Below are 24444 nucleotides of genomic sequence, written 5' to 3'. Positions count from 1 at the left end.
GACAAATTTCATGTTGCTGACCAGTACCATCCTTCCAAAAACTGTCTCCATCCGCAAGTCCTCATCCACAAAACATGCCCACTCTGCCCTGCGTCCCTACTGCTTTCCCTACCTCCACAGCCCCACGCGCACCAGCACCTCTTCTCCCATCTGGACAGTCATTATGGCTGCTGCCCTGGACTCCCTGTTTCCACCCTGCCCACCCCACCCCCTACCTCGTCCATTACTTCAGCAGACAGAGGGATCCTAAGTTAGATCCTGTCCCTCCTCTGCTTAAAACCCTCCTGGGGCTCCCATCTCTTTAGAATAAAAGCAAAAATCCTTAGTCCCTAGAACACCCGCTCTCCCAGGTGCCCACAGGGTTCACCCAACCCCCCTCGGGTCTCTGCTTAAATGTCCCCTCCTTAGAGAGGCTCCCCCTGTCCATTCCATTTAAAACAACCACTCTCCCTCTGTCCCTCTGTATCCCCTCAACCTGGCTTTGGTTTTCTCTCTTAGCATGTATCACTACCCATTCTTAAAGCACTTCTATTAGCCTGTGCACTCCGAGAAAGCAGGGACAAAGCAAGTGCTTTGTTCACTACTGAGTTCCCAGAGCCTAGAACAGTGCCTGGCACAGGGCAGGTCCTCCATACACGTCTGTGGAGTGAATGAACTAATGAATGCACGAAGGTCCCTGAGTCCCTCCCGTCACTCCAGTCCTCCCACACCCTGGAATGCCAGTGTTTCCCAGGGCTCTGTCCCTGCTCTTCCTTTCCTCTCACCCTTCATGGCACAGGCCCCACCTCCCCCACCCCCGGGGCTGCCCCCACCACTCCTGCAGCACTGTCTCCCACCTGCCCCATGGTGGTGCCAAATCAGTATCTGGTAGTCTCCTGAGCCCCCAATCCATGACCCTGACCCTGCAGGTGTCTCTCCTCTCAGAGGCCATTGTGCCTCAACCCCAAAGCTGCTGGACACTCAGCTCTTCCCTCCCTCCCTGTCTCTGTTTAAGACTTTCTGGGGCCCTAGGGTGTCCTTCATGTCCATCTATCCCCAAGGCAGCAGGTCCCGCCCTTCTTATGGCCTTGGCTTCTCTCCTTGCAGTGCATTGTCCTGTCTCCCCAGCTGGGACTCTGCTCAGGACTTGTCACCTCCCCCACTGGCTTCTCTATCCTGAGCCTTACCCGCTCATCCATCTTTGACTCTCCTGGGTGCCTGGTGTTCAGGCAAATTTGACTGAGCCAAAGGATGAATTTAAGTCAGTGGCTTTCGGGTTAGGTGCCCCGGGCCACCTTTTTGGCCCACAGGGCAGTGTCCTCTCCAGATGTCCATGGGGCACCTGGGGCAGAGAGGACTGGTGTGGGAGTCAGGCTGACCTGAGTTCACAGCCCCACCTGGCACTTGCCACATGGCTGTGGATGAGCAAGTTTCAGTTTCCCCTTCTGCAAAATGGAGAAAATAGCAACATGCCAGGGAATGGCTGGGAGGACCACTGAGACCGCTCCCATGCCACTCTCAGCCTGCTGCCCAGGCAGAGCGTGTGCTCTATAAAAACCATGCCAGATGCAGTAGATTGATGGGCTTTGACTTCATTCAGCCGCATGTCTAATTTGAGCTCTGCACTGCTGGGGGAGGGCACCTCTATCTCAGACGAGTCAGCCCAATAGCCCCAGTCCAGTATCCTCAGCGCTGGGGAAGTCACTTGTCTGTGGTGGTGTTCTTCAGGGGTCCCCCGTCCTGCCTGGTCTCTGCCAGGGGCAGGTATTTGCTGTGACATCTCCTGGGTAAGGGCCCCTTGGGTTGAACGACCCCTTTAGGCTGCTTGGGTTGGGCATAACTCAGAGTCTTTGAAACTCGGAGGCCTCTTCTTGGCTTCTGCGGTAACATCCCAGAGGAGAAAAAAAAAATTAGTTTCAAATTATTCTGATTTAGAAGCGTCGTCATCACTACCACTGCCGTTAGGGATTACTGGGGAAGAGTGGAGAGGACTGGCCTCCCCAGATCGAGTCTTGGCAAGATTCCAATCATCAGGATGGGTGCAGGGGAGACTCTCCCTGCCACAAGCCGCCGGTGGCCAGCATCTGCTCAGCCCATGCCCCTGTCTCAAGTCCCTGTCCCTCTATATCCCCAGTACACAGGTGAGGACACAGGCCAGGGAGGGGGAGGGACTTGCCAGAGTCACCCAGCAGTGACAGCCAGCCTGGACTCTCACTCCAAACTCCAGGTCCTTTCTCCTGACTCTGGGGGTGCCAGGGAGGTGGGGGAGGCAAGATCTGAGAGACGGGGTGTTCCTTAGTGCCTGAGAATTCCCGAATCCCAGAAACCCACTCTCTTCTCCCCCCATGGAGATGACCAACTGGCCAGTGTCTTCCTGCCTATGCTCAGAGTGCACAGCAGTGGGGTGGGGCTGCTCCCTCTCCCCCCCTCACTCCCCTCCCCCTGTACCCCACCCCACTTCTTCCTTCTACTCTTCTCCCCTTCTTCCACCTCTCTCTCTCTCCTCCTCCTCCATCCCCCTGGAAAGCCTCTGCCCTAATGACTCACGTCTGGAGTTGCTATCGGTGGGCTGCACATCATCTCCTGGCCCTGCTCCTCCTCTCATCTGGGAGGAAAGCTGCAGCCAGGAATGTTGAGGGGGTGGGTGGACAGAGCCAGCGGGGGTGGGGGGGCAGGCTTCCCGAGCAGGCTGTGCAGCACAGTGGCAGGTCACGGGGCCTCCTGGGTCCCCTGTCTGTGTGACCTAGCGCTGGCCCTGCGCTCGGTGCCTCATCTGTGTGGGGAGAGGGTTTGATGTGGGCTTAAGAGAAGCAGAACCAGGAAAGGATCTGCCTGCAGCAGGTGCTCATGAAGGGGTCACTCTTGGTACTATCATCCCCCGAGTTGACCCCAGTCTCTGCCAGAAAGTGCCCGGTTCTGCTTTCCCCTGTGCAAGACCCATTCTGCAGATGAGGATAGTGGAAAACCAGAGCCAGACAGAGGCATGGAAGCTCTTCGGCCCAGCCCAAGCCCCCGAGGGCAGCCCCACTTCCTCTGAGCTGCTGGAGTCCCAGGGGCAGGGCAGACATCAAACCTTCAAACCATGGGTCTTCCTGCCCTTTCTCCTATACCAGTGACAGTTGGCCCTCTCTCCCCATCTCCCCATGTGTCTCTGCCTCTTTCTCTTTGTCTCTGGGTTGCTTTGTCTCTTGTGGGTCTCTCTCCCGGGGCCTTCACGGTGGCCCTGACACTGCTCTATAACTCTGTGGATGTCTCTGCCACTCTGTGACTCCCTCTCCTGTCTGGTGGCATCTCCCTGAGGTCTCTCCCTGTCTCTTTCTCAGATCCTCCTTTCATTCCCCCCTGAACCCATTGGCCCTCTTGTCTCTACCTCCCTGGATGTCCATATGCTCTGTCCACCCTGGAGGACCCGGGACACACAAGCCAGATGACCAGAGTTCCCCCCTCAGCCAGGGTGCTCAGCTGGGGCCTCTTTCTCTTCCCCCTCTGCACCCCAAAAACCAACTGGGGAGGGGTGAGGGGCTGGACAGAAGCCTCCCAACCTGGCACTGCCCCCAGCCTCTGCTGCTCACTCCTGGTCCCTGACGCCAAACCTCAGAATAACTCAAGACCTCAGCCCAGCGGTTTCAAGGCCCTGCCTGGCTGGATGTGGGTCAAAAGCGCATCCAGCGGAGTGCAGCGTGGGTTTCTGGCCCAGCCCAAGACCCTCCCAAACTGGCCCCGGACTCCCAGCTGCCCCAGCCTCCCCAGGCTGCCCGTAAATTCTTGGCATTTTCGGCCTTCGGTTATCCAAACAAAAAATGAATCTCAGTTGCCGAACAGAATGTCTTGGGGTTTGGTTTCCTAACCTCACCGCTGGCTGCTTTCTAAGCAGTTTGGGGTTGGGGGGTGGAGTGGGGAAAGAATAGCATCTGCTTCTTGGAGAAATGGGGTTATTTTTCCAAGAAGGGAGCCTAGACATGGCTGGCCCAGATGCCCTGGGTTTAGGGATGACTAGGGAGCCATGGGGGCAGCAGCCCCTCAAGCAGCTTCCCGCAGAGAGCCAGGTTTATTTGTTCAAGCTCCTTGGCCAGGCCATCCCAGGGGGTCAGGGCCATGCATTTCTGGCTCTCTCCCCCTAGGCCCCACAGCTCATCTGGGCTGGGATGCACACAGACCCTCTCCCCCTTGTCTTCTAGGGCAGGAAATGTGAGAAAACAGGCCCCAGGTCTGCCCCCTAAGTCTGCACCTCTGGCCTCGGAGCATTTGCTTAACCTCAGAGTCAGCTCTAAAATGTCTGGAATGGACCAAGAATCAGTGGGGCATGTCCCAGTGGGGCCACTGACCAGCTGTTGGGACCCTGGGGAAGCCACCTGCATCAATTAGTTCCTCTGTTGGAACTCCAAACACTCACTGCCTCCTAGGGAGAGCGTAGGACAAAAGAAAGATAACAGGATTGAAGGCCAGTGTTTACTAAGCACTGACTGTGTGCCAGATGCTGTCCTACATGCCTTGTGAGAATTACTGCATTTGATTCTCATAGAGAGCCTCTGAAACAAGATTGTTTGCCCCTTAACAGATGAGGAAACTGAGTCACCAAGAGGTTAGGTGACTTGCCCATGGTCACATGGCCAGAAAGGGTGAGGCCACGCTTACCCTCAGGCTGTCTGCTGCCAGAACCCACACTCTCAGCACTTAGGCCGGTTTCCTTGCTAATAAACAAGACATGTCCGTGGTGGCTTGATCCCTGGAGGCCCAGCTGGGACAGAAGAGAAAGGACGCCTCAGCCAGCATCGGCAGCTCTTGAAAGCTGAGGGGCTCAGGACCTCCACTTGGGCATCCTCGCCATTATATCCCCCATCCTTGGCCAGAGCCCAGAGTAAATCCACAGAGGCAGTGTGGACCTTGGAATACCACCCCCACCCCGCCCCAATTCAATTTGAATCCCGGCTGCTCCACTGCTTGTTGGCTGTGTGTTCTCAATCACTTTGCCACTCTGTGCCTCAGTTTCCTTATCTGTGAAATAGGGAAACTGCTGGAAGCTACTTGGCAGGTTATTGTGATTAAGTGAGTTAACACACACACAGGACTGAGTACGGTGCCTGGCAAGAGGAAGAGACAGGGCAGTGTCCGCAGCAGATGACATGCTTGGAACACATGGCACAGTCAGGGAATCCACTATGGAGTGAACACAGGAATTCAACTGGAGCTTCTTCACATCTTGCTTAGTGTGAGCTTAGAAAAATCCTCCTTTCGCCTCCGTGGGCCTCAGTTTCCTCATCTTCAAAGTAGGTATCATGAACACAAGTATCTCAGGTGAGGACAGAATAAGGCAAAGCACGCAGAGATGTGGTGGGGTTCATGGGTGAATGGGGGATGTCTGTGGACCCTGAAGCTGAAAGCAAAACTACCTCCCCTTGGACAGAGAAACAGAACCTCAGAGGCTGAGACCAGCAGAGCCCTGTGGCCCTTCACTCCTGACTCTGGGGGCTACAATGCAACCACCGTGGGGCCGAAGGAAGGAGGATGATCTCCAAGCAGCTGAGGGGGACCTCTGTAGGCTGCAAATGGGCCCATTGCTAGCAGAGATGAGCAGGAGAGGGGCTGCAGATGGGGCAGCGGGGAGCCCTCCTCCAGAGCCCAGTAGACCCAGGTTCCAGTCCTGGACACAGTGGGGAAAAAATATCACCTGTTATTCCAACTCCCTGGTCATCTCCAGTTAATTTCCTTGCAGTTTCTTCTCTGCATTTTAAGTGTCTACGGAAATGTTTGAGAAGTACAAAAAGAAAAAAAAAAAAGAGAAGTACAAAAAGATTGAAAAATTATTTTTTTAAAAGATTTTATTTAGGGGCTCAGCAGTTGAGCCACCCAGGTATCCCAAGATAGAAAAATTAAATGAAACTCCCTGTTCCCATAACCCAGTTTAAGAGACAAAAGCTCACAGATGCCGCTCAGCTCCTGCTCCGCTCTCGCGCCTCACCTGCTTCCTTCCCAGAGAGCCACTGGGAATCGGGTATTGTTAGCCTCCTTCCCCATGTCTCGCCCTCCTGACCCTTGTATAGTATTTGTTTCCTATGTAAACAGTGTCGTACTATCTCTATCTTTCTGCAACTTGCTTTCGTCCGCTCAACCTCATAGCTGTGAAGTGTGTGGCTCTGCAAATGTGGGAAAGGCCTGAGCTGAAGCTTTTGCCTCTGTAAACCGGGGACAGTGTAAGCTCATGCCTGGGTTTGTGGCGAGGCCCAGATGACCAGTGCATGCCAAGGTCTGGGCACACACCTGGTGCTGCTTCAGCTCGTGGAGAAGTTCCTCCTCTCTTCTGGGGGTGGGGGTGGCTGTGCTGCTGTGGTAGACACACACAGACTTCCTCTGTGCCAGGCACTGCTTACTATACATGTTACACAACCATAGATTCATTAAACCTCGCAACGTCCTAAAAGGTGAGGACTGTTACAGTCCCCTTTTATTAAGGGGAAACTGAGGCCCAGAGAGTTCATATGGCTAGGAAGTGAGAGAGGGGGATGTGAACCCAGGCAGGGGCTGGGTCCAGACCTCACACTGAAGCACCACATGGACTGCCTCTCTATGCCCACCCGCCAGATGACAATACTGACCCTGGGCAGGAGTGATGACTCACCTGCATTCCCCCTGAGGTCAGTCATGGGGATTGGATCAGAACTCAGGGCTCCTGACACCCAGCTGAGAGCATTTTGTGCCTCCTCCGCTGTAGCAACACGACACACTGCATGTCATGAACCTCATGAAAAATGAATGCGGCCTTACAGCTATTAAGTTCTGGGGTTGCATGCAGGCACACGTGCACACACGCATACAGGTGAGAACATTCTTTCTCCATTCACTCAATTGCCCCTTCCACTGATGTTTATTGAGAGCTTGCAGTGCTAGGCACTGTGTCAGGGACGAGGATTCCGCAGTAAGCAAGGGAGACTCAATCCCTCCCCTCCAGGAGCAATGGGATAGACACCAACCTGATACCAACCTGATAATTTCTCATGCGTAATGGTCAACCATGATACACACTGTGAGGAAGGCCTCACCTGTTCTAAGGGTAGATAATGGGGGGACCTGACCTTGATGGAGGAAGCGCAATAGGAGGAAGGACAGAGCTGAGCTCAAAAAGGTCAATTGGGTGTTCTCAGGCAAGGAACGGAAAGGAAAAACATTCCAGGCACAGGGAACAGCAAGTGCAAAGGCCCTGGGGTAGATTGAACAACGTGATTTGGAGGAAATAAAGAGCATTTCTTGTGGCTGAAGTGTAAAGAGCCAGGAAAAGTGTAGGCAAGCTGAGATTAGAATGCTCATCAGGGGTCAGACCAGACCTCCCTGCGCCTGACCCTGCTCTCAGGAATCTTGGGTGCTGAAGACTGATGGAACCACTTTTCTACTCTGTGCCCAATGAGAATTGGTCTGCAATAGGCAGTGGCTATGGACATCTGGGCCTACTCCTCCCATTCTTCCCTGACCTTGATTCCATCTCTGTCACCCTATTTCAGGGTCAGCCTCAGACACCAAAGATACAAGATGGGCAAGAGCTCAGCCATTGAATTCAAATCCTTAGTTTATTCCTTTGTGGACTGGGGAACAATCACACATTTCCTCCAGGCTTCTGGGAATCAGATAAGGACAGTTATACGCCAGAGTTGTGCTGGCGGGAAAGCCTGGTACCACATGGTGAGGTACCCCAGCAAGGCCTCCCTCTGTCTAGAACATGCTTGGCTCTCTACCCAAGGTACAGCTGGGTTAGGAGGCAGGTAGGAGTGCTGCCAAATGATCACTTCAGTCAAGGAGACTCTGCAGACGTGTGGCCTGGTCGATCTGCTCCCAGACAGCCCGGGTTTGCTTATGACAAGCTGCCTGACCTTGGATAAGTTGCTTAACCACACTATGCCTGGTCTATAAAATGGGCCAATAATAACTCCTACCAGAGGGAGTAGTGACAAAGATTTAATTAAGCATAGTGGTTCGAACAGTGCCTGGCCCGTAATATGTGCTGAATACACATTTACCAAGCAAAATGGACACACTTCCCCATTCCATGTAAGGGCTGGCACACGGGTGGCAGGGAGGTGAGCAATTATGAGAAATGTGCTTCTTCACTTTCTCTCAATTAAATTCTCAGTCTCTACAAAGGGGGAACAAGGTGGACTCATCTGTTGGAGCCCTTTCTAGACAAACATTCCAAGATCCAGGTTGAGACACAGACAAGGACAAAAGGATAGTGGAGCCTTAGGAGGCCAAACGCCATAGCACCCTGTTCACATCTTCTAAGAAGCACCCCAAGCTCACACAGCAAATGTAGGCCTAGATCCCTTTCCCCCTGCACCTCCCTCCCCATTCCCCCATCTTCCCCTCATCTTCTCCCTGTGGCTTCTTGGACTTAGGCAGACACTGGGCTGCTCAGACACACACACACACACACACACACACACACACACCTCATACGAGGTGAGGCTCAGTGAGCAGAACAGCCACAAACATTCAACAAATATTGGTGAGCACCTACCACGCACTAGGCCCCAGGGCTGCACCAGTGAACAAGATGGGAGAGACCCAGCCTCCGGGAAGCACAGCTTCCAGCACTGGTTTCCTTTATTTCCCTGGCCCCTCTGCCAAGAGGAAACAAGGAGCCCCATTCTCTGTGACGCCACTGAGGCCCGAGAAGCTCCATCCCTGGCACCGAAAGGAAATGGCAAAGCTGTGATTGAACCAGTGCCTGACTCAGCGTCCCAGCCCCCACTAGACTCTGGCCTGCAATGGGAAGTCTGGAGAAGCCCAGCCTGTGCCGGGAATTGTGGGCCGAGGCGAGAGCTGAACGGCACCTCCCTCCACAACAGCCCGCTGGGCCCTGACACGCTCCACCCCTGGCCTCCTGCCTGCCCGCTCTGCTCTCCCTGAGCCCTGACCCAGAAGAAGAGCAACAGAGGAGAAAGAGCCAGGAGGGCTGGGTCTGGCTGCTCGGAACCCCAAGGTCAGGGCCTGTGTGGGCCCAGAGGAGATGGGAGAGAGCTGGAGCAAGGCAGAAGAGGAAGGGCTGGCCCTTGGCCCTTGGGCTCAGAACCACAAAGTGAGACCCATTGCAAAATTGGGGAAACTGAGTCATGTGGATGGTGGGGCAGGGGTGCCAAGCACCCAGCAAGGGGGGCAGCACCCCTGAGCAGGCAAGAGGGTCTGACCTCTGTGACCACCACAAAAGCAGTGCATTCCTTATCTATTGTGGGACAGCACATTACTCCCAAACGTGTAACAGCTTAAAATAACCATAAACGATTATCTTTCCATATCTGAGAGTCCAGAATTCAGGAGCAGCTTAACAAGAGAGCTCTAAGGCAGGTTTTCTTCCTGTGGTTGTACTTGCGAACCAGCCGGGGCTGTGATCATCTAACGGCTCCCCTGGGGTGGGAGGACCAGGCTCCCAGAGGCCCACTCCCATGGCTGGTAGGTGGGTGCTGGCGAGAAGTGAAGGAGGGGGCCTCCATTCCTCTGCAGGGCTGCTCGAGGGTCCTCAGGACATGGTGGCCAGCTCCCCGCCAGCCAGAGAGCTAAGCGAGGGCAAACCAAAAGCCAAAATGTAATGACGTAGCTGTGAAAGTCACACTCCGACATTTCTACAGCATGCCACAGGCACAGTGGCCGGTTCCTGCCCAGTGAGGGACAGATGACACATGGTGATGCACATCAGGATGTAGGGCCTGGAGTCTGGAGTCTCGGAGTCTGGCTGCCTCAAGGCACCCACTGAGTGGCGGAGGGTGTGCTCTTTGGAGCTCAAGGCCTGCATACGAGCCAGCCTCTGCTGCTCAGAAACTGTGCAACACGGGCGATGGGCTGGTCTTCTCTATGCTTCTTTTCCTCGTCTGTAAAATGGGGATGACGAGAGAGTTATGGGCTAAAGGGGCTATATTTGTTGGGACCTCGAGGCTGTGTCCACACACCTAGTGCTTCAGAGACCTGCCTTCGGAGGCCTCAGCAGCTGGGCAGAGCTTGGCCCCCCTCAAGCAGAAGTGAGGTCTACTCTGGTCAATGCTCACTCCCCATCTCCTGGCACAGGTCCTACACATCTGAACAGATGAATGTTGAACAGATGAATGAGTGTCATGGTCATTTCTAGAGCATTTCTCCTGAAGACAGCCCAGGCTGGCTCCCTGCCTTGCGCCGGGCCTCTCTGAGCTCCTGCTGTAAGCGCCGCACACAGCCCTCCAGTGGCCACGCTGGCGTTTCTGCCCCTGTCCATCTGTCCTTGTACAATTGTCTCTCCGCTTTCCGGCCTTCTGGTCTCTCTGGCCTCTCCTTGCCTCACTCAGGCCTCCAGCTGTAGCTGGGGCTCTGTGGGGAGGTCCAAACTTATTTCCAGCAGCCAATTATTCAGTGGAAATCCAGCACTCCTTTACGTAAAACGATTTATTCATTCTTTCAACAAATATTTCCTAAGTGCCTCTTATGTGCTTGGGACTAGTTGAGGCATGGAGGATGTGGCCGTGACCATGGCAGCACTGCACTCCTGGGGCTGATATTCCTGGGGAGAAAATAGATAGGAAATCACTGCAGTGATTTCAGATGCGCCCAGTGCTGTGAAGAAACCAGGCAGCTGCAGCGGGAAGAGGAGGGCAGGGGCCTCGGTGTTTATCTTTGATGGGGTGGCCAGGGGACACGTCTTAGGGAAGGTCATGTTTGCAGGGAGATCTGAAAGTCAGAAAGAGGTTAGTGGGATGCTCCTGAGATCAAGGGTGTGGATGTGTGTTGGGAGGATTCCGGTAGGCAACCCTCTGGCTCCTGTGGCCACTGCCGCAGCTCCTAGGGCCCCTCCTCTGAAACCAGAGTGGAAACCGCAGACATGACCTCTGCCAGGGGCCATTTGTTCACATCACAAGTGTACACTCCCTTGAACTTGGCAGTTCCACGTCAAGGGACTTATCCCTGACGCACCCTTGCAGGAGAGTTAAATGACCTGTGGGCAAGGATATTCCCAACAGCACTGGCATGATGGCAAAAGCCTGGAAATGACGTCGCTACCGGGGACTCGATGAGCAAACAGTGGTGGCCACAGATGGACTACCATGCAGCTGTTAAAGCAGTGAGGCAGGTCTGTCTGGATGAATGTGGAGCAATATCCAAATTTCATACTCTGAGAGAAGCAAGGTGCAGAACGGTGAGCTGACGTTTCATTAGCCCAAAGTGGGGGCAGGGATGTGAGGATATGCACTGCTGGCACATGCATGGAGTTCCCCTGGAAGTGAACCCCGCATGTCCTTCAGTGGCCTGTGGGGCAGGGCTAGGAGACTCGTTAGCACTCCACATCCTTTGAGTCCTTGGACTTTTGATTTTTTTAAAAAATTTTTTAAAGATTTTATTTATTTATTCATGAGACACACACAGAGAGAGAGAGAGGGAGAGAGGCAGAGACACAGGCAGAGGGAGAAGCAGGGTCCATGCAGGGAGCCCGACGTGGGACTCGATCCCGGGATTCCAGGATCAGGCCCTGGGCTGAAGGCGGCGCTAAACCGCTGAGCTACCCAAGTCCTTGGACTTTTGAACAATGTGCTCATATCACCGATTCCAAAAAACACTCAAATTACAAAAATACCCATTTAAGTTGAAACACACACACAAAGCTATCAAAGTTCTTCTGTTCTTCCAGATTTTTATAGGTCTGGCTACACTGGGCCACTAGCTCCTGCGTGCAGCCTCCTACAAATGGCTTTCCTGACTGGGGCCTCAGTTTCCCCCTGTGGGAAATAGAGCTGGCTGTGTGATCTCTGCAGGTCTTCAGAGCTCCCATATCCCTCCTGCCTGGGCTTGGGTCCCTTGTGGGGGGACCCTGCTTTCCTCTCCATCATCAGGCCAGGCTCTAATCTCCCCCAGCCTGCACCCTGGGGCCTGGGTTCAGCCCGGCTGACTTGGCCCTAGTTCCCTCCACTCCCACCCCCAATGCAGCCCAGTTTAAACCCTATTCTTCGGGATAGTTTTGCCTGTTTCCAAAGCACAGATTTTTTTTTTTTTTTTCTCCTAGAAAGGAATTTACAAAGAAGCCTGGTTTTCTCTATACCGTGGGAGCCACAGCAGGGTTTTGAGCAGAAGGGGCTGTGACCTGGCTTAGGTGTACTGGGCTCTCTCTGGGGGCTGGGGGAGCATGAACAGAGGCTGAGGGCACAGCAGGAGGGGGTGGCAAGGCTAGGAAGCCGCACAAGAGATGACGGAGGCTGGGCACGGGTGGAGGTGGTCAGGTTCTGCGCATGATCGCAGAGTGTAGAGATCACAGATTGGGTGTGGGTTTGGGGGAGGGGAAGTGAAGAGGGCCCAAAGGGGTTGGGCCTGAGCCATTGGAAGGGTGGCATTTGCTCAGAGACGAAATCCTCTGACCAAAGTCACGTAGCTCGGAGCTGGAGAGCTGAGACCAGAAACCATGCTCCCTGCTGCCTCCCTGCAGTTTCATGGAGATTTTAGCGGGGAGAATCCCTGGCCTTTCTGTACCTTAACACACACCCCAGCTCGTGGGAACCCCTGGTTCTCTTTTGGTCTGATTCAGGCACAAGCCTGAGAAGGGGACCCAGAAACTCAGGCAACTGGCAGAAGCCAACATCAGAGCTTGCCTGGCACCCTGGCCTTTGTGCTCCCTGGCTGGCGGGCTACACCCTGTCCTGCACTGGGTGAGGGGGACACAGCCTCCACCTGCTTAGCTCCTGTCCTGACCATGCTCTGCCCACTGGACCTTCTGGCCTCCAGATCAGCAGACCTGTGTATGACTTGAGGGTCTGCCAGTTTGACCAGTAACCTCGGGGAAGTGACTCTGTGTCTGAGCCTTCATTTGCTCATCCATAAAATGGGATCAGTAGCAGAGCCTCCAGGCAGGGGACGAGAAGCTATGTCTAAGGCACCCAAACACAACTGGCAATCATGGGGTGCCAGAACGAGTTCCTGGGACAATTGCCACCCCCCAAGGGCCTCCAACTTTTGCCCCCACTCTCACTCCTGGCAAAGTCCCAGCAGCAAAGGACAGAAGGACCAGAGGCTGGGACAGAGCTTCCAGCATTCCAGGTGTGCCAACCCCCAGCCTGTGCTGCAGGAAGTGTGCAGCAGCCCCCACGATGACAGTAAGAGCAATGGCTAAAGTCACTGTGTGCCTGGCACACACCAGGCATGGTCTCACTGAACCATCCCCCACCCCAGGCTCATTTAGGCCCACAACAACCTCATGTGGCAGGCCCCACTACTGTGCCCATTTTACAGCTGGGGAAACTGAAATTCTGAGAGACCACACAGCCAGGAGTCCTCAAAGATAGATATAAACAGAAGCCATCTCTGGGTCTCCAGGAAATAAGTACCATTAAGGCAAGATGAAGTTTCCAGAGCCTCTTAAGGAGTGATGCAGGGAGCACCTGCTATGTGCCAAACACCCTCTGGTTCTTTCTTCAGGAGTCTCATTTTTCCTTCACACTAATCCCCAAAGGGGGTTTCCTGGTTCCCCATCTGACAGATAAGAGCATCAAGACTCAGAGCGAAGACACTCAGCCTGGGTCCTATGGCCAGTGAATGGAGAAGTCAGGATTTATACCCAGTGCCTAGAGTTCTAATGCTAGAAGCCTTGCCAGCCTCTGGAGGGGTTGCCACTGGGCCTCATTCTCCTCCAGTGTTCTTCTCACCTAGGGGGGCCAGTCCCACACCTTGGTGAGTTCCCACCCACAGTGACTCAGAGCTAGACATTGTGTAGAGATGCCCTTGACTCCCAAAGGGCCCCACAAATGTTGTGGAGGACCCTAGCCACCCACTCCAGTGCAGCTCTGGCCAGCCAGGGTCATGACAGTGGGCTCTACCCTCCTGGTTTCCCTGCGTCCCCCAGGATCCTTGACCAGAGAAGCTCCAAGCACGTCTACCAACAGGGCCCTTTTCTATGAGCTCCATGTGCATACCCCATGGAGTGGTACTGTTCTCACCCTCACCTATAAATGGGGAAATGGAGGCACAATGGCTGGAAGTGACAAGCTGTGGGGTAGAGATTTAGCTTTTTTTTTTTTTTTTTTTTTTTGAGATTTAGCTTTTTGTAAGTGCATTTCTCTCCTTACCTTTTTTTCTGTTTCCCAGTGGCTACAACACAGAGCCATATGCTGTTACTTATTTCAAAGCTAATTCTTCCAGTAGAATAGGTGTCCAAGCCATTCATTCATTCATTCGTTCATTCATTCATTCAACCAAACGAACATCCTTGATCCACCTAAGAATTTCCAGATATCCTTCGAGGCTCCAGAAGAAAAAGCAGACCAACCCTCATACTCTTGGAGTGGATGCTCCACCGAGGGGGAATTGTGAGGGGGATCTTCAGAGGTCCTAACCTTCTCTGTGCTCTGGGCCTCTTTGGCATCTGGCAAAGCTCTGGACCCTCTCTTGGAAGAATTTTTTTCAAACATAAAATTAAATGCATAAAATTAAAGGAAACAAATTGCCTTAAGATACAGATATCAAAATATATTTTTTAAAGATTTTATTTATTTATTCATGACAGAGAGAGAGAGAGAGAAAGAGAGGCAGACACAGGCAGAGGGAGAAGCAGGCTCCATGCAGGGAGCCCGACGTGGGACTCCATCCTGGGTCTCCAGGGCCAGGCCCTAGGCTGAAGGCAGTGCTAAACTGCTGGGCCACTGGGGCTGCCCTCAAAATATTTTTAAAACAGATCTGTGATATAGTTACCTATTTGCTCTCGTGTTAATACATTAAATAACAAAATCTAATGATCTAGTGCCTTCCATCATTTTGAGATCATGATAAGTGTAAACAATATATCATGGATGTTCACAATCACTGTGGTGAGACACAAGAATGTCTGTGATGTCTACTGGTGACAAAGTCATGGGCATGGGCACCACCACGGTAGCAGTCTGTGGCCCATAGTCCTCGCCGTGGGAAGAGCTCGGTTCTGTTAGAGATTAGCAGACCCACTGTAGGGAATGTTCTGTATCTTTCTTGTCTCACTCAAGAGTACAACTGGGGCATCTTTTTAGATCAGCCGCCAATGAAGGTCAACCTCCTTTTTAACAGCCACCTAGTAATCCATGACACAGACATACTGGAATTTGTCATGTGTTGATTATGTAACCATGCTCCGGCCCTTTACGTAGGTCATGTCAGGAATCCTCCTCCTCCTCCCTATCCCAGAGATAGGAGCTATGATTACCCCCATTCTAGAGAAAAGGCCCAAACAGGTAGAGAGAGGTACCTGCCCTAAGTCACACAGCCGCTAAGTTGAGAGCTTTGATTCGAACCCAGGCTTATCAGATACAAAGCACTGACGACTCTTTCCACATTGGCTTTTATCTGTTGTTGACAAACCATTTTTCCCAAATATGAACCACATGCACCATTTTCCAAGGAAGAGACAGGCAGGGCAGATCACTGTTACTTTCTGATTCTCAAATATGCCAGACACACTCACATCTCAGGGTTTGTGCATGTGCTTTTCTGTTTGTCTAGAATTCCCTTCCTCCTGACTTTGCCTCAGCTGGCAAGCCTCTCAGCTCAGGAGGTCCCTCCAGTGAGGGGTTCCCTTGTACTCTGGCTGAACTCCCTGCTGACCCCATCCACTATCCTGTCTCACCTCCTTAAGAGCATTCATCACTATTGGAATTTAGTGGAAGTACCTGGAATCAGAAAACTTGCCATTTTTGTTCATTCCTGATTTCCTAGTCTCTAGTACAAGGCCTAGCACATAGTAGGTGCTCAAGAAATTCCTGAGTCGATACATATTTGACACTCAGAGGGTGAGGGGTTTGAGAAACTGTATTTATCATTATAATACATAATTTTATATGGGACATTTTTTAGAATCTTTTTTTTGGTGGGGTTTGTTTTTTACTGAGGTACAGTCCACATGGTGAGATACACCTTTCTAATATATGGCTCTGGGGGGGTAGTGACAAATGTGTATGGTTACGCAACCACTACCAAAATCATGATATAGAACATTGCCAACACCCCCAGAAAGTTCTCCTATGACCCTTTGCAGTCAATTCCCAACCCTAGATGCCAGTTCCTGGCAACAGCATGGACTCTGACTTTCCTAGAAGTTACATCAGTGGAATCCTACAGCATGTGGCCTCTTGAGTCTGGCTTACTTCGTCCATGTTGTTGGGTGCATCACTATCTCCTTCCTTTTCATGGCTGAGTAGAGTCTGCTGGATGGATGGACCACAGTTGCTCATCCATTCTCTAGTTGTAGACTTTTTAAAATATAAATAATGAGGGGAAAAAGCAGAGTTGAGGGGATCTCCTTGGCCACGGAGACTGCTCATCCATGCAATGCTCACCTGTGGTCTGTGCTCACCTGTGCTCTACCTTCATCGCCCAGCCCCTGCGTGTCTAAACTCCTTTCTTTTCCTTCCAGGCCCTTTACAGCTGCCCTCTCCCCAAAGAGGAGCAAGATTCCCTGTCCCCATGTCACAGATCAATAAAGTGAGGCTCAGAGAAATGCAGCTCTTAACTGCTAGAAGTTCACAGTTGGAGTGCCATAGAGCCAAAACTCAAACCTTGGGCCAAGGGGAGAGGGTTGACAGCCCAAAGGCCAAAGGTAAGCCTCTTTGCAGGCTGTAGAGGTGATGGCAGTTCAGGCCCTCATCCCAACCCCCATCTCAACCCTGAAAATCTGCAAGCATGAGGGTGACAGGGAAGGTGCAGGTCCAATCCTATTGTGGGGGAAGGAGGCAGGGGCTATGGAAGATGTCATTCTGGGCTGGCTCCTTCATTGGGACCCTCCCCCCCATCCTTCCAGCCTGAGCCTGAACCCTAGGCCAGACCCAATCCCCACTACACAGGCCAACATTACTCACCAGAGCCCAGCATGGCCAAAATGGGACCATCTGGCCCCAATTTCCCATCCTAGGACCCATGCTGGTGGGCGGGTGTGGCAAATTAGGTGATGGGCCCCAGCTGTGGGTGGCCTGGGCCCCACCCAGCCACTCAGCCACAGGACAACCAAGGGACCAATACAGGTACTCGTGAACTCCTGTCACTTGAGATGACCCCCAAGTTACCCTGTGTCCCCAGCCCAGCTCTGCAGATCTGAAGGAGCACCTGACCTGGGGAGGGAGTTGTGGAACCTAGCCCACCAGGTGATGGTGACCTTGGGCAAGTCTTCTAGGCCTCAGTTTGTCCACCTACAAATGAGAGGCTTAGGGAGGATGCCTGAGAAAGTCTCGTCTTGGGACTAAACTTGCTATTTGTCTGCCTAGAGTTGAAGCTCGGGGCCTGGGAGTCTGCATTTTACACCAGGTTCCAGGAGGTCTGTGACTGGTGAGAGAGGGCAAGATCAGCCTCAGTATAGTTCTGCCTCCCCTATTCCCCATGAGGTGCCCCGGCAGCCACACATTAGCAACCCCAGGGAGGCCACAGAGGTGTGGTGGGAGCACACCTGAAGGGACCCATGGGGATGACAGTAGCCTCACCCAGGGTGCAGGGAAGTGGGCAGATTCAAAATTTGCATTGGGATCATAGTGGCCAGAACTCACTAGAGGATTGAGTGCAGCAGGTGAGAAAAAGAGAAGCATCAATGATGACATCTGGGTTTGGGGCCATTTGCCAAGATGGGAAAGACGGGGGCAGTGAGGGGGAGTGGGGTGGGTTTGCAGAGACAGGGCAGTGGGACCTGAGGAACGAAGGGGTCCATGTTGGATATTTTTGCCTGAGGTGCTTGCTGGAAGTCCACGTGGGGATGGGGAGTTGGTGGCACATTGAGGAGAGTAGTCTGGGTGGGAGACAGAGCCAGTGCTGTCGGCACATGGCAGCCCAGGACCTACAGGAGCACCTGCAACGGGGCCTTGTGCACTTTGGTATCTGGTCCTCGGTGAAGCCAATAAATCCCTTTTCAGAGCAATGCTTTTAAATGTATAAAATGAAAGTATAAGAACATCCAGTGATGTTGCCATTGTAATCAAAATATTAGATATCAAATCAGTGCTATGGTTGTAGCATTACCTAGTGGTGGGTTTGAGAACGTCCATCATTCTGAGGCCATGATGAGTAAAATAGGTATTTAAGATGCTGTAACAGGAGCACCTGGATGGCTCAGTCAGTAAAGCAGCTGACTTCTGCTCAGGTCATGATCCCGGGGTCCTGGGATGGAGTCCCATGTCAGGCGCCCTCCTTAGCCAGGAGTCTGCTTCTCCCTCTCCCTCTCTCCTCTCTCCCCACCCCACTGCCCCACTCCTACTCATGCTCTCTCTCAAATGAATAAATAAGATCTTAAGAAAAAAAAAAGATGCTGTAACACTTGCACTATGGTATGGAAATATTGGTGATTTCTATTGGTAATGAAGTTGCAGGATCAGCTGAAAGTGCTATCGTTTGTGGCCTACACTCATAACCGAAGGAAATGACAAACTTTGCTTACAGGTTAGCAAGCAAGAGTTTTTTCTCACCCAAGTTCGTGGACCCTCTGAATTATCTTTGCAGGCCCTATGGTCCCCACTAAGAACCCCTGACCTAGGGATAGAACATACATAAAGATGAGAGGCCGGAACTGGGCTCAGAGCCCCCGACATGTAGGATGCTGGTAAAGGAGGAGGCAGAGAGGAGGTGATCGTGGGTAGGAGGACAACTAGGAGAAGGAGCATCTGGGAAGTGCTTCCAGAACTCAGGAGTGACCATCTGACTAAATGCTACTGAGAGGGGAGAGAGTGAGAGGACAATGGGCCTCTCTTGTCCAGGAGCCGATGACCAGGCCAGTTGAGAGAAGGGGCTCCCCAGGGCTGGGGAGGCAGGCCGGGGAGTGCAGGATTCAACAGTTTGGGTTATATATATATATATATACTGCTTAAAGATTTATCTATTTGAGAGACTGAGCAGAAGGAAGGGCAGAGGGAAAGGGAGAGGGAGAAGCAGACCCCCGGTCTGAGCTCAGAGCCCAACGCAGGGCTCCTGGGATCATAACCTGAGCCAAAGGCAGACACTTAACCGACTGAGCCACCTGGGCGCCCCAGTATGGGTTGTATTTTTTTCTTGAGTGTGGTAAATACACAGACTTCATTATATTATTCCTTGTGCTTTTTTCTATGCATACAGTACACCATAATCATATTGTTAATGTTTTTAGAGGCAAGGGTGGGGCTGGAGGCAAGAAACTGGAGGCAACTTGAAGTTTTGCTGTTGAGGGGACCAGGGAAATTGGAGACGCAGCTGGAAGGACTGTGGGGTCAAAAATTTGTTTTTAGATGGGAGTGGTCGGAGGATGTTTGTGTGTTACAGGGGACGGCGGTGCAGGGGGCTGATGGTGCAGAGGAGGGAGGAAGGGGCCAATGTGACAAACGCCTGAGAAGCTCCCATAGGCCTGTCTCCCTGGTCCTCAGTCAATTCTGTGACTGCCACCTGAGGGTTCTCACACTTGAGGGAGCATCAGGACTCACTTGAATGGCTAGGTGCCACCCCAGAATTTCTGAGTTAGTAGCTCTGGGGTAGGACCTAGACATTTGTATTTTTAGCAAGCTCCCCAGGGATGCTGCTGCAAGGGCCACACTTTGAGCACAGCTGCTGTAGTCAATACCAGCACCCCCACATGTGCCCCCTCCAGGATCTGGTGTTGCAATTGTTCCTTCCAAAGCACTGGTGGGAGGAAGGCATGGGAGCAGAGTGTTAAGAAAGAAGAGGAGAAGGGTACCTGGGTGGCGCAGTCGGTTAAGCCTCTGACTCCTGGTTTTGGCTCAGGTTGGGATCTCAGGGTCCTGAAATGAGCCCTGGGCCAGGCTCGGCACTTAGTACGGAGTCCACTTGAGATTCTCTCTCCCTCTGTCTCTGCCCCTCCCGCTTGTGCTCTCTCTCTCTCTCTCTCTAAAATAAATAAATCAAACTTAAAAAAAAAAAAAGAAAAGAAAGAAAAGATGGCAGAGGGAAGAAGAGCCCAAGGAGGAAACAGCCAGAGCCTGGCCCCCCAGCCAAGTTCACCACCTCTCCCTGGGGAGTGCCCGTCTTCCCAGGAACCCTGGGAGCTACCCTGTCTGTCAGACCTCCTGGAAGTCTGAGCAAGAGGGCAAGGAAAGGAGCCAGGGCGGGGGCGGGTGCAGAGGGGGATGGCCAGAGGCCAGCATGTGTGCAGAATGGAGAGGGAGTGGAGGGGGGACACCAGCTCTCTGCCTGCGGGCCCTGAGCTCTGAGAACACACTGTTCACCTTTACAACTTGATCCTGGTCTCATGCCAGACCAGCTTCTACTGCTCTTGGGAAAGAGAGCAGCCCTGTCAAAGACATGAATGTTAGCTCGTGGGATCCCAGGATATCTGAACTGAGAGAACCCTTGGAGACTGTCCGGTTCAGCCCGTTTGGCAGATGGAAGAGGCCAGAAAATAGAAAGTCCAGCTTGCTGGATAGACCCGCAAACTTTTGTAACGGGCATGACATTGGGGGCTATTCTCTGACCCTTGCAGTTCCCCCTTTTCCATCAATTCATTGAACACATATTTACTGAGTACCCACTGGGCACTAGGCATTGCGCTAGACACAGAGGTAAGACCTAGTCTCTGGCTTCACAAAATGGACATTCCAATGGTAAAATGGACAATAGACAATAAATATGTAATACAAAGTTAGAGAGTGATAAGTGGTAGAAAGAGACCTGAAATGACATGAGGGAGGGATGGCGGGGGTTTCCAGGCAGAGGGAATAGCATGTGCAGAGGCCCTGAGGTAGCTGTATGCTTGCCATGTTGGAAGGATGTCACGGAGGCCAATGCATCTGAAGCAGAGTGCAGGAGAGGACTGAGAGAAGAAATTGGAGTGGGAGCAGAAGGCCAGGTCATGGAGGAAGTCTTCCTCCAGGCTCTACCCATGACCCCAGCCCATGGTCTCCCCACAGCTAGAAAGGTACATCCAGATGAACTTGAGGTCAGAGCTGGCACAGGTCCAACAGCACATGGTCCAGAACCAGACGGCCACCATGTTGGAGCTAGGCACGAGCCTCTTGAACCAGACCACCGCCCAGACCCGCAAGCTGACTGACGTGGAGGCTCAGGTACGGAGAGCGGGCAGGTGGCACAGGGGCAGGGGGATGGGGGGACTTGTGGCCGGCCGGCTGGCTTGCAGCCCAGATCATCTTGCCTTAACCTCTGTCCCTGGGTAAAGTCTGGGCTACATCTGGGACTGTAGCACCCTGGGGCCCCTCCCTGATGACTCCATGCTATGAGCCCTGAGTGGTGCACACTGGGTTTGGTTCTTCTACATCTGTGACTCCAGGGACTACAGATCTGTGCTGGGCACTGGGATTAGAGGGGGGATAGGAGCACAGATCCAGTGCTCCGAGGAAAGATGGGTAATGAAGAAGTCAATCAGCCTCAGGGGGCCTGCAGCTCGGAGACAGGGAGCCTTGGGAGCACAGAAGGGGAGGGAGGAAACAAACGTATAAGCAGCAGGGTGAGTAAATGAACAGACGAAAAGATTGAATGACAAATAGGCACGTGTCTCTTGGAGCCCTACTAGGTGCCAGGCACTGTGGGAGGTGCCCGGTTCTAGTTCAGAGCAGTAAATGAAACAGGCCTGCCCACCCTTGAGCATCTTCCTTTCTGATGACCACCAGGAGACTGAATAGGATAAATAACCTGCATCGGTGAGAGGGTGGGAGTCTCAGGGGCCGGAGGGAGGGAATGTGTGCTAGGAGCGGAGAAGGGGTGGCTTGCAAGTTTAGACAGGGAGACCAGGAAGGCGCTGCGGGGAAGGTAGAATTGGAGCCAGGCTCACCAGGATGGCCTTCTGGACAGGGAGAGCAGCATGTGCAAAGGCCCAGCAGCAGGACTGTGGCATCAAGCACCAGGAACACCCAGGAGGTCAATGTAGCTGGAGCGACCAGGGAAGAGGGGTGGGCAAGGGTTCACAGAGGCAGTGAGGGCAGGTGACATCACAGGGTGCTGCAGGCCATGGTGAGGACTGGGACCTTTCCACTGCATGCAGTTGGAGCCACAAGAAGATTCTGAGCAGATGCACCACATTTTAGAAGGCTGCCTTGGGCTGCTCAGCAGAGGAAGGACTGTAGGGGATCAGGGTGGAGAGAGAGCGCCCTGTAAGGAGGGTGGCACAGGACACAGGGCAAGAGATGACAGAGGCCATGACCAGAAAGGGGGCCCTGGAGGGAGGGAGAGTGGTCAGGTGTCCATTTGGAGGCTGGATCTGACAGGACTTGCTGGTAGATTGGATTGGGGTGGGACATGGGTGGTTAGGGGGACTCCTCCTGGGATGTGAGTAGCAGGAAAAATGGACTGCACTGTCGTGTGCAGTGATGGGGAAGAGCAAATTCAAGAGGAAGATAATAAACTCAGTTCAGGCCTGTGAGTGAATGAGTGAATAAAGGAACGAGTAAATGAATGAACGACTATAGGGACTAACTGCTGGGAGGATGGCAATAGGTCAGCACGCTGCTGGAATGCCAGAGCCCCTGGGCAGGTGGGCGGCTGCCGAGTGGGGCTCCTGTATGGCCTGCGTAGGCCCCTACCTCTCCCTGTTTGCGGGAACAGGTCCTGAACCAGACATCCCGAATGGAGATCCAGCTGCTGGAGACCTCACTGTCCACCAACAAGCTAGAGAAACAGCTACTACTGCAGGGCCATGAGCTCCACAGGCTGCAGGGCCGCAACAGGTGGGCACCAGGACCCCGGCACCCGGCCGGGACTGGGGGTGAGGGCCAGCCTGGGACCCAAGTGGGGCAGGACCCAGAGTGGGCACGAGAGCCAGGGCTGGGGTGAGCTGGGGGCCAGGCAGGCACCCCTGGGCGATGATGGGAGATGGACATTTTCCTGGGGCTCAGGACACACTGATTCTTTCTCTGTTCTCTCTTTCTATTTCCCTCTTTCCTTCTTCCTTCTTTTCTTTCTTCATTTTATAAATTTTTAACAGCTTTATTGAGCTACAGTTTACATACTGTTCAATTCACCCTGTAAATTTTTATTTGATTTACTTATTTGCCAATAAGTAAATCCAATCTTATCCACTGATTCCCTTTCCCAGAAGCAACCACACTGCCAGCTCCTCGTCTGTACTGGCAGAGTCTCGGCATTTATAAACAAATACACTTGAGGGGAACACCCTTCAAATTACAAAGAATAAAAGAGTCATGGGGTCCAGATAAGGCAGAGAAATGGCCATCTGAGGCTGATTTCATCTTGGTTTCGAGCTGAGTGGAGAAAAACTGTCGAGGTCAGGGTGTTGGAGGAGGCCAAACCCACACACTGCAGCAGCCACGGGCCTGTGTACAAAGGGAGATGTTATTGTTCCTCACGTGCTGGGTCAAGATAAGGCCTCCAGGCCCACCCAGCTCCCTCTCATCTGCGTGCAGCTAATGATAGTTTGTCCATCTTCTTATTCTTATGCCCTCACCCCAAAGTGGAGGAGGGCAAGGACTGAGGTCTGAAGTGGCACTGGGTGCCTAGAAGTCAGTGAAGACGAAGGATGTCATCAATAAGCTCTTGGCCCATGGAGATAGCTAAAATTCTAGAATCTGAGTGTGTCCCAATTTTTTTCTTCTTACAGTGTAATTTGGGGTTCAGGGGAAATTCCTTCTGACCTGGCTAGACTTGTTGTTCCAGCCTAGAGAATGGTTTGGCATAACCTCATAGATGGGAGAATGTCTCCCTCCTATCCTGTCAGCCACCTACTGCTTTTCCAAGTTTCTTATGCTCTTCCATTCATTCAACCAACAATCGTTTTTGAGCTCTAACCACATGTCAGACACTGTTCTAAACACGGGGGTTACAGAAGCAGAAAAAATTCCTATCCCATAGCAGACATTCTATTAGCTGGCATTTGAGGGTTTCTGCTGAATATCTAAACAAGTATGTATATATGGTCCTTTTTTTTCCCCCTTCTTGAACCCAAATGGAGTATACCATGCTCCTGCACCTCTTTTTTTCCAAATATCCTGGAAACTGTTCTATAATTACAGGACACACTCTAACTGCATCATGTTCCACCCAATGGCTGTGCCCACACTTACATCCTCAGTCCCCAATTGATGGTTATTAAGATTGTTTCCTGTCTTTTACTCCTGTTCAGTCGAAACCCCTAATAGTGGCTCTGTATCTCGTTGCACACACATGGGGCAAATCTGCAGGATGAAATGTCAAAAGTGGAAGAGTTAAGTCAAAAGATTTTTTTTTCTAAAACTCTATTTTTAAAACTCATGACAAATATGCTCCATGTTTATTATATCACCAGACAACAGAGACCTGTATAAAACGAAGGGGAAAGTGGGTTCCGACCAGCCACCTGCATCTTCCTCCCTCCCCATATTCCTCCTCCCTCCCCCGGACCACTCCGCCAGGAGAACAGCACTCAGCGAACTGCCTTTCACTTTCTCTACAAGCGCAGCCATCACTGTGTCCTTCCACACGTCTTTCCATGCCTCTTTGTATCAGTTCACTGGTTTCCCTCTCCATTTACATTAATGCCCTTTCTCTCTCTCACTCTCTCTCTCTCTTTCTCTCTCTCTCTCTCTTCCCACATGTGGGACTGGCCTA

At 52.5% G+C, this 24444-nt stretch overlaps 1 protein-coding gene across 2 annotated transcripts in view; it reads left to right on the top strand.

The window, feature by feature from the left end:
- The window catches only part of ANGPT4 (angiopoietin 4), a 48473-nt gene that overhangs the window by 3263 nt on the left and 20766 nt on the right, over window positions 1–24444 (top strand). For both annotated transcript variants that reach the window (XM_025986065.2, XM_072736180.1), the window contains exons 2-3: window positions 20799–20954; window positions 22447–22568. In XM_025986065.2, coding sequence (XP_025841850.2) covers window positions 20799–20954; window positions 22447–22568 — 278 coding nt within the window. The remainder of the gene's footprint in view (window positions 1–20798; window positions 20955–22446; window positions 22569–24444) is intronic.

The sequence above is a fragment of the Vulpes vulpes genome, chromosome 14 (assembly GCF_048418805.1).
Source record: "Vulpes vulpes isolate BD-2025 chromosome 14, VulVul3, whole genome shotgun sequence".
Taxonomy (NCBI): domain Eukaryota; kingdom Metazoa; phylum Chordata; class Mammalia; order Carnivora; family Canidae; genus Vulpes; species Vulpes vulpes.
The sequence above is the reverse complement of the archived record's forward strand: the minus strand, read 5'-3'. Positions and strand labels throughout refer to the sequence as shown.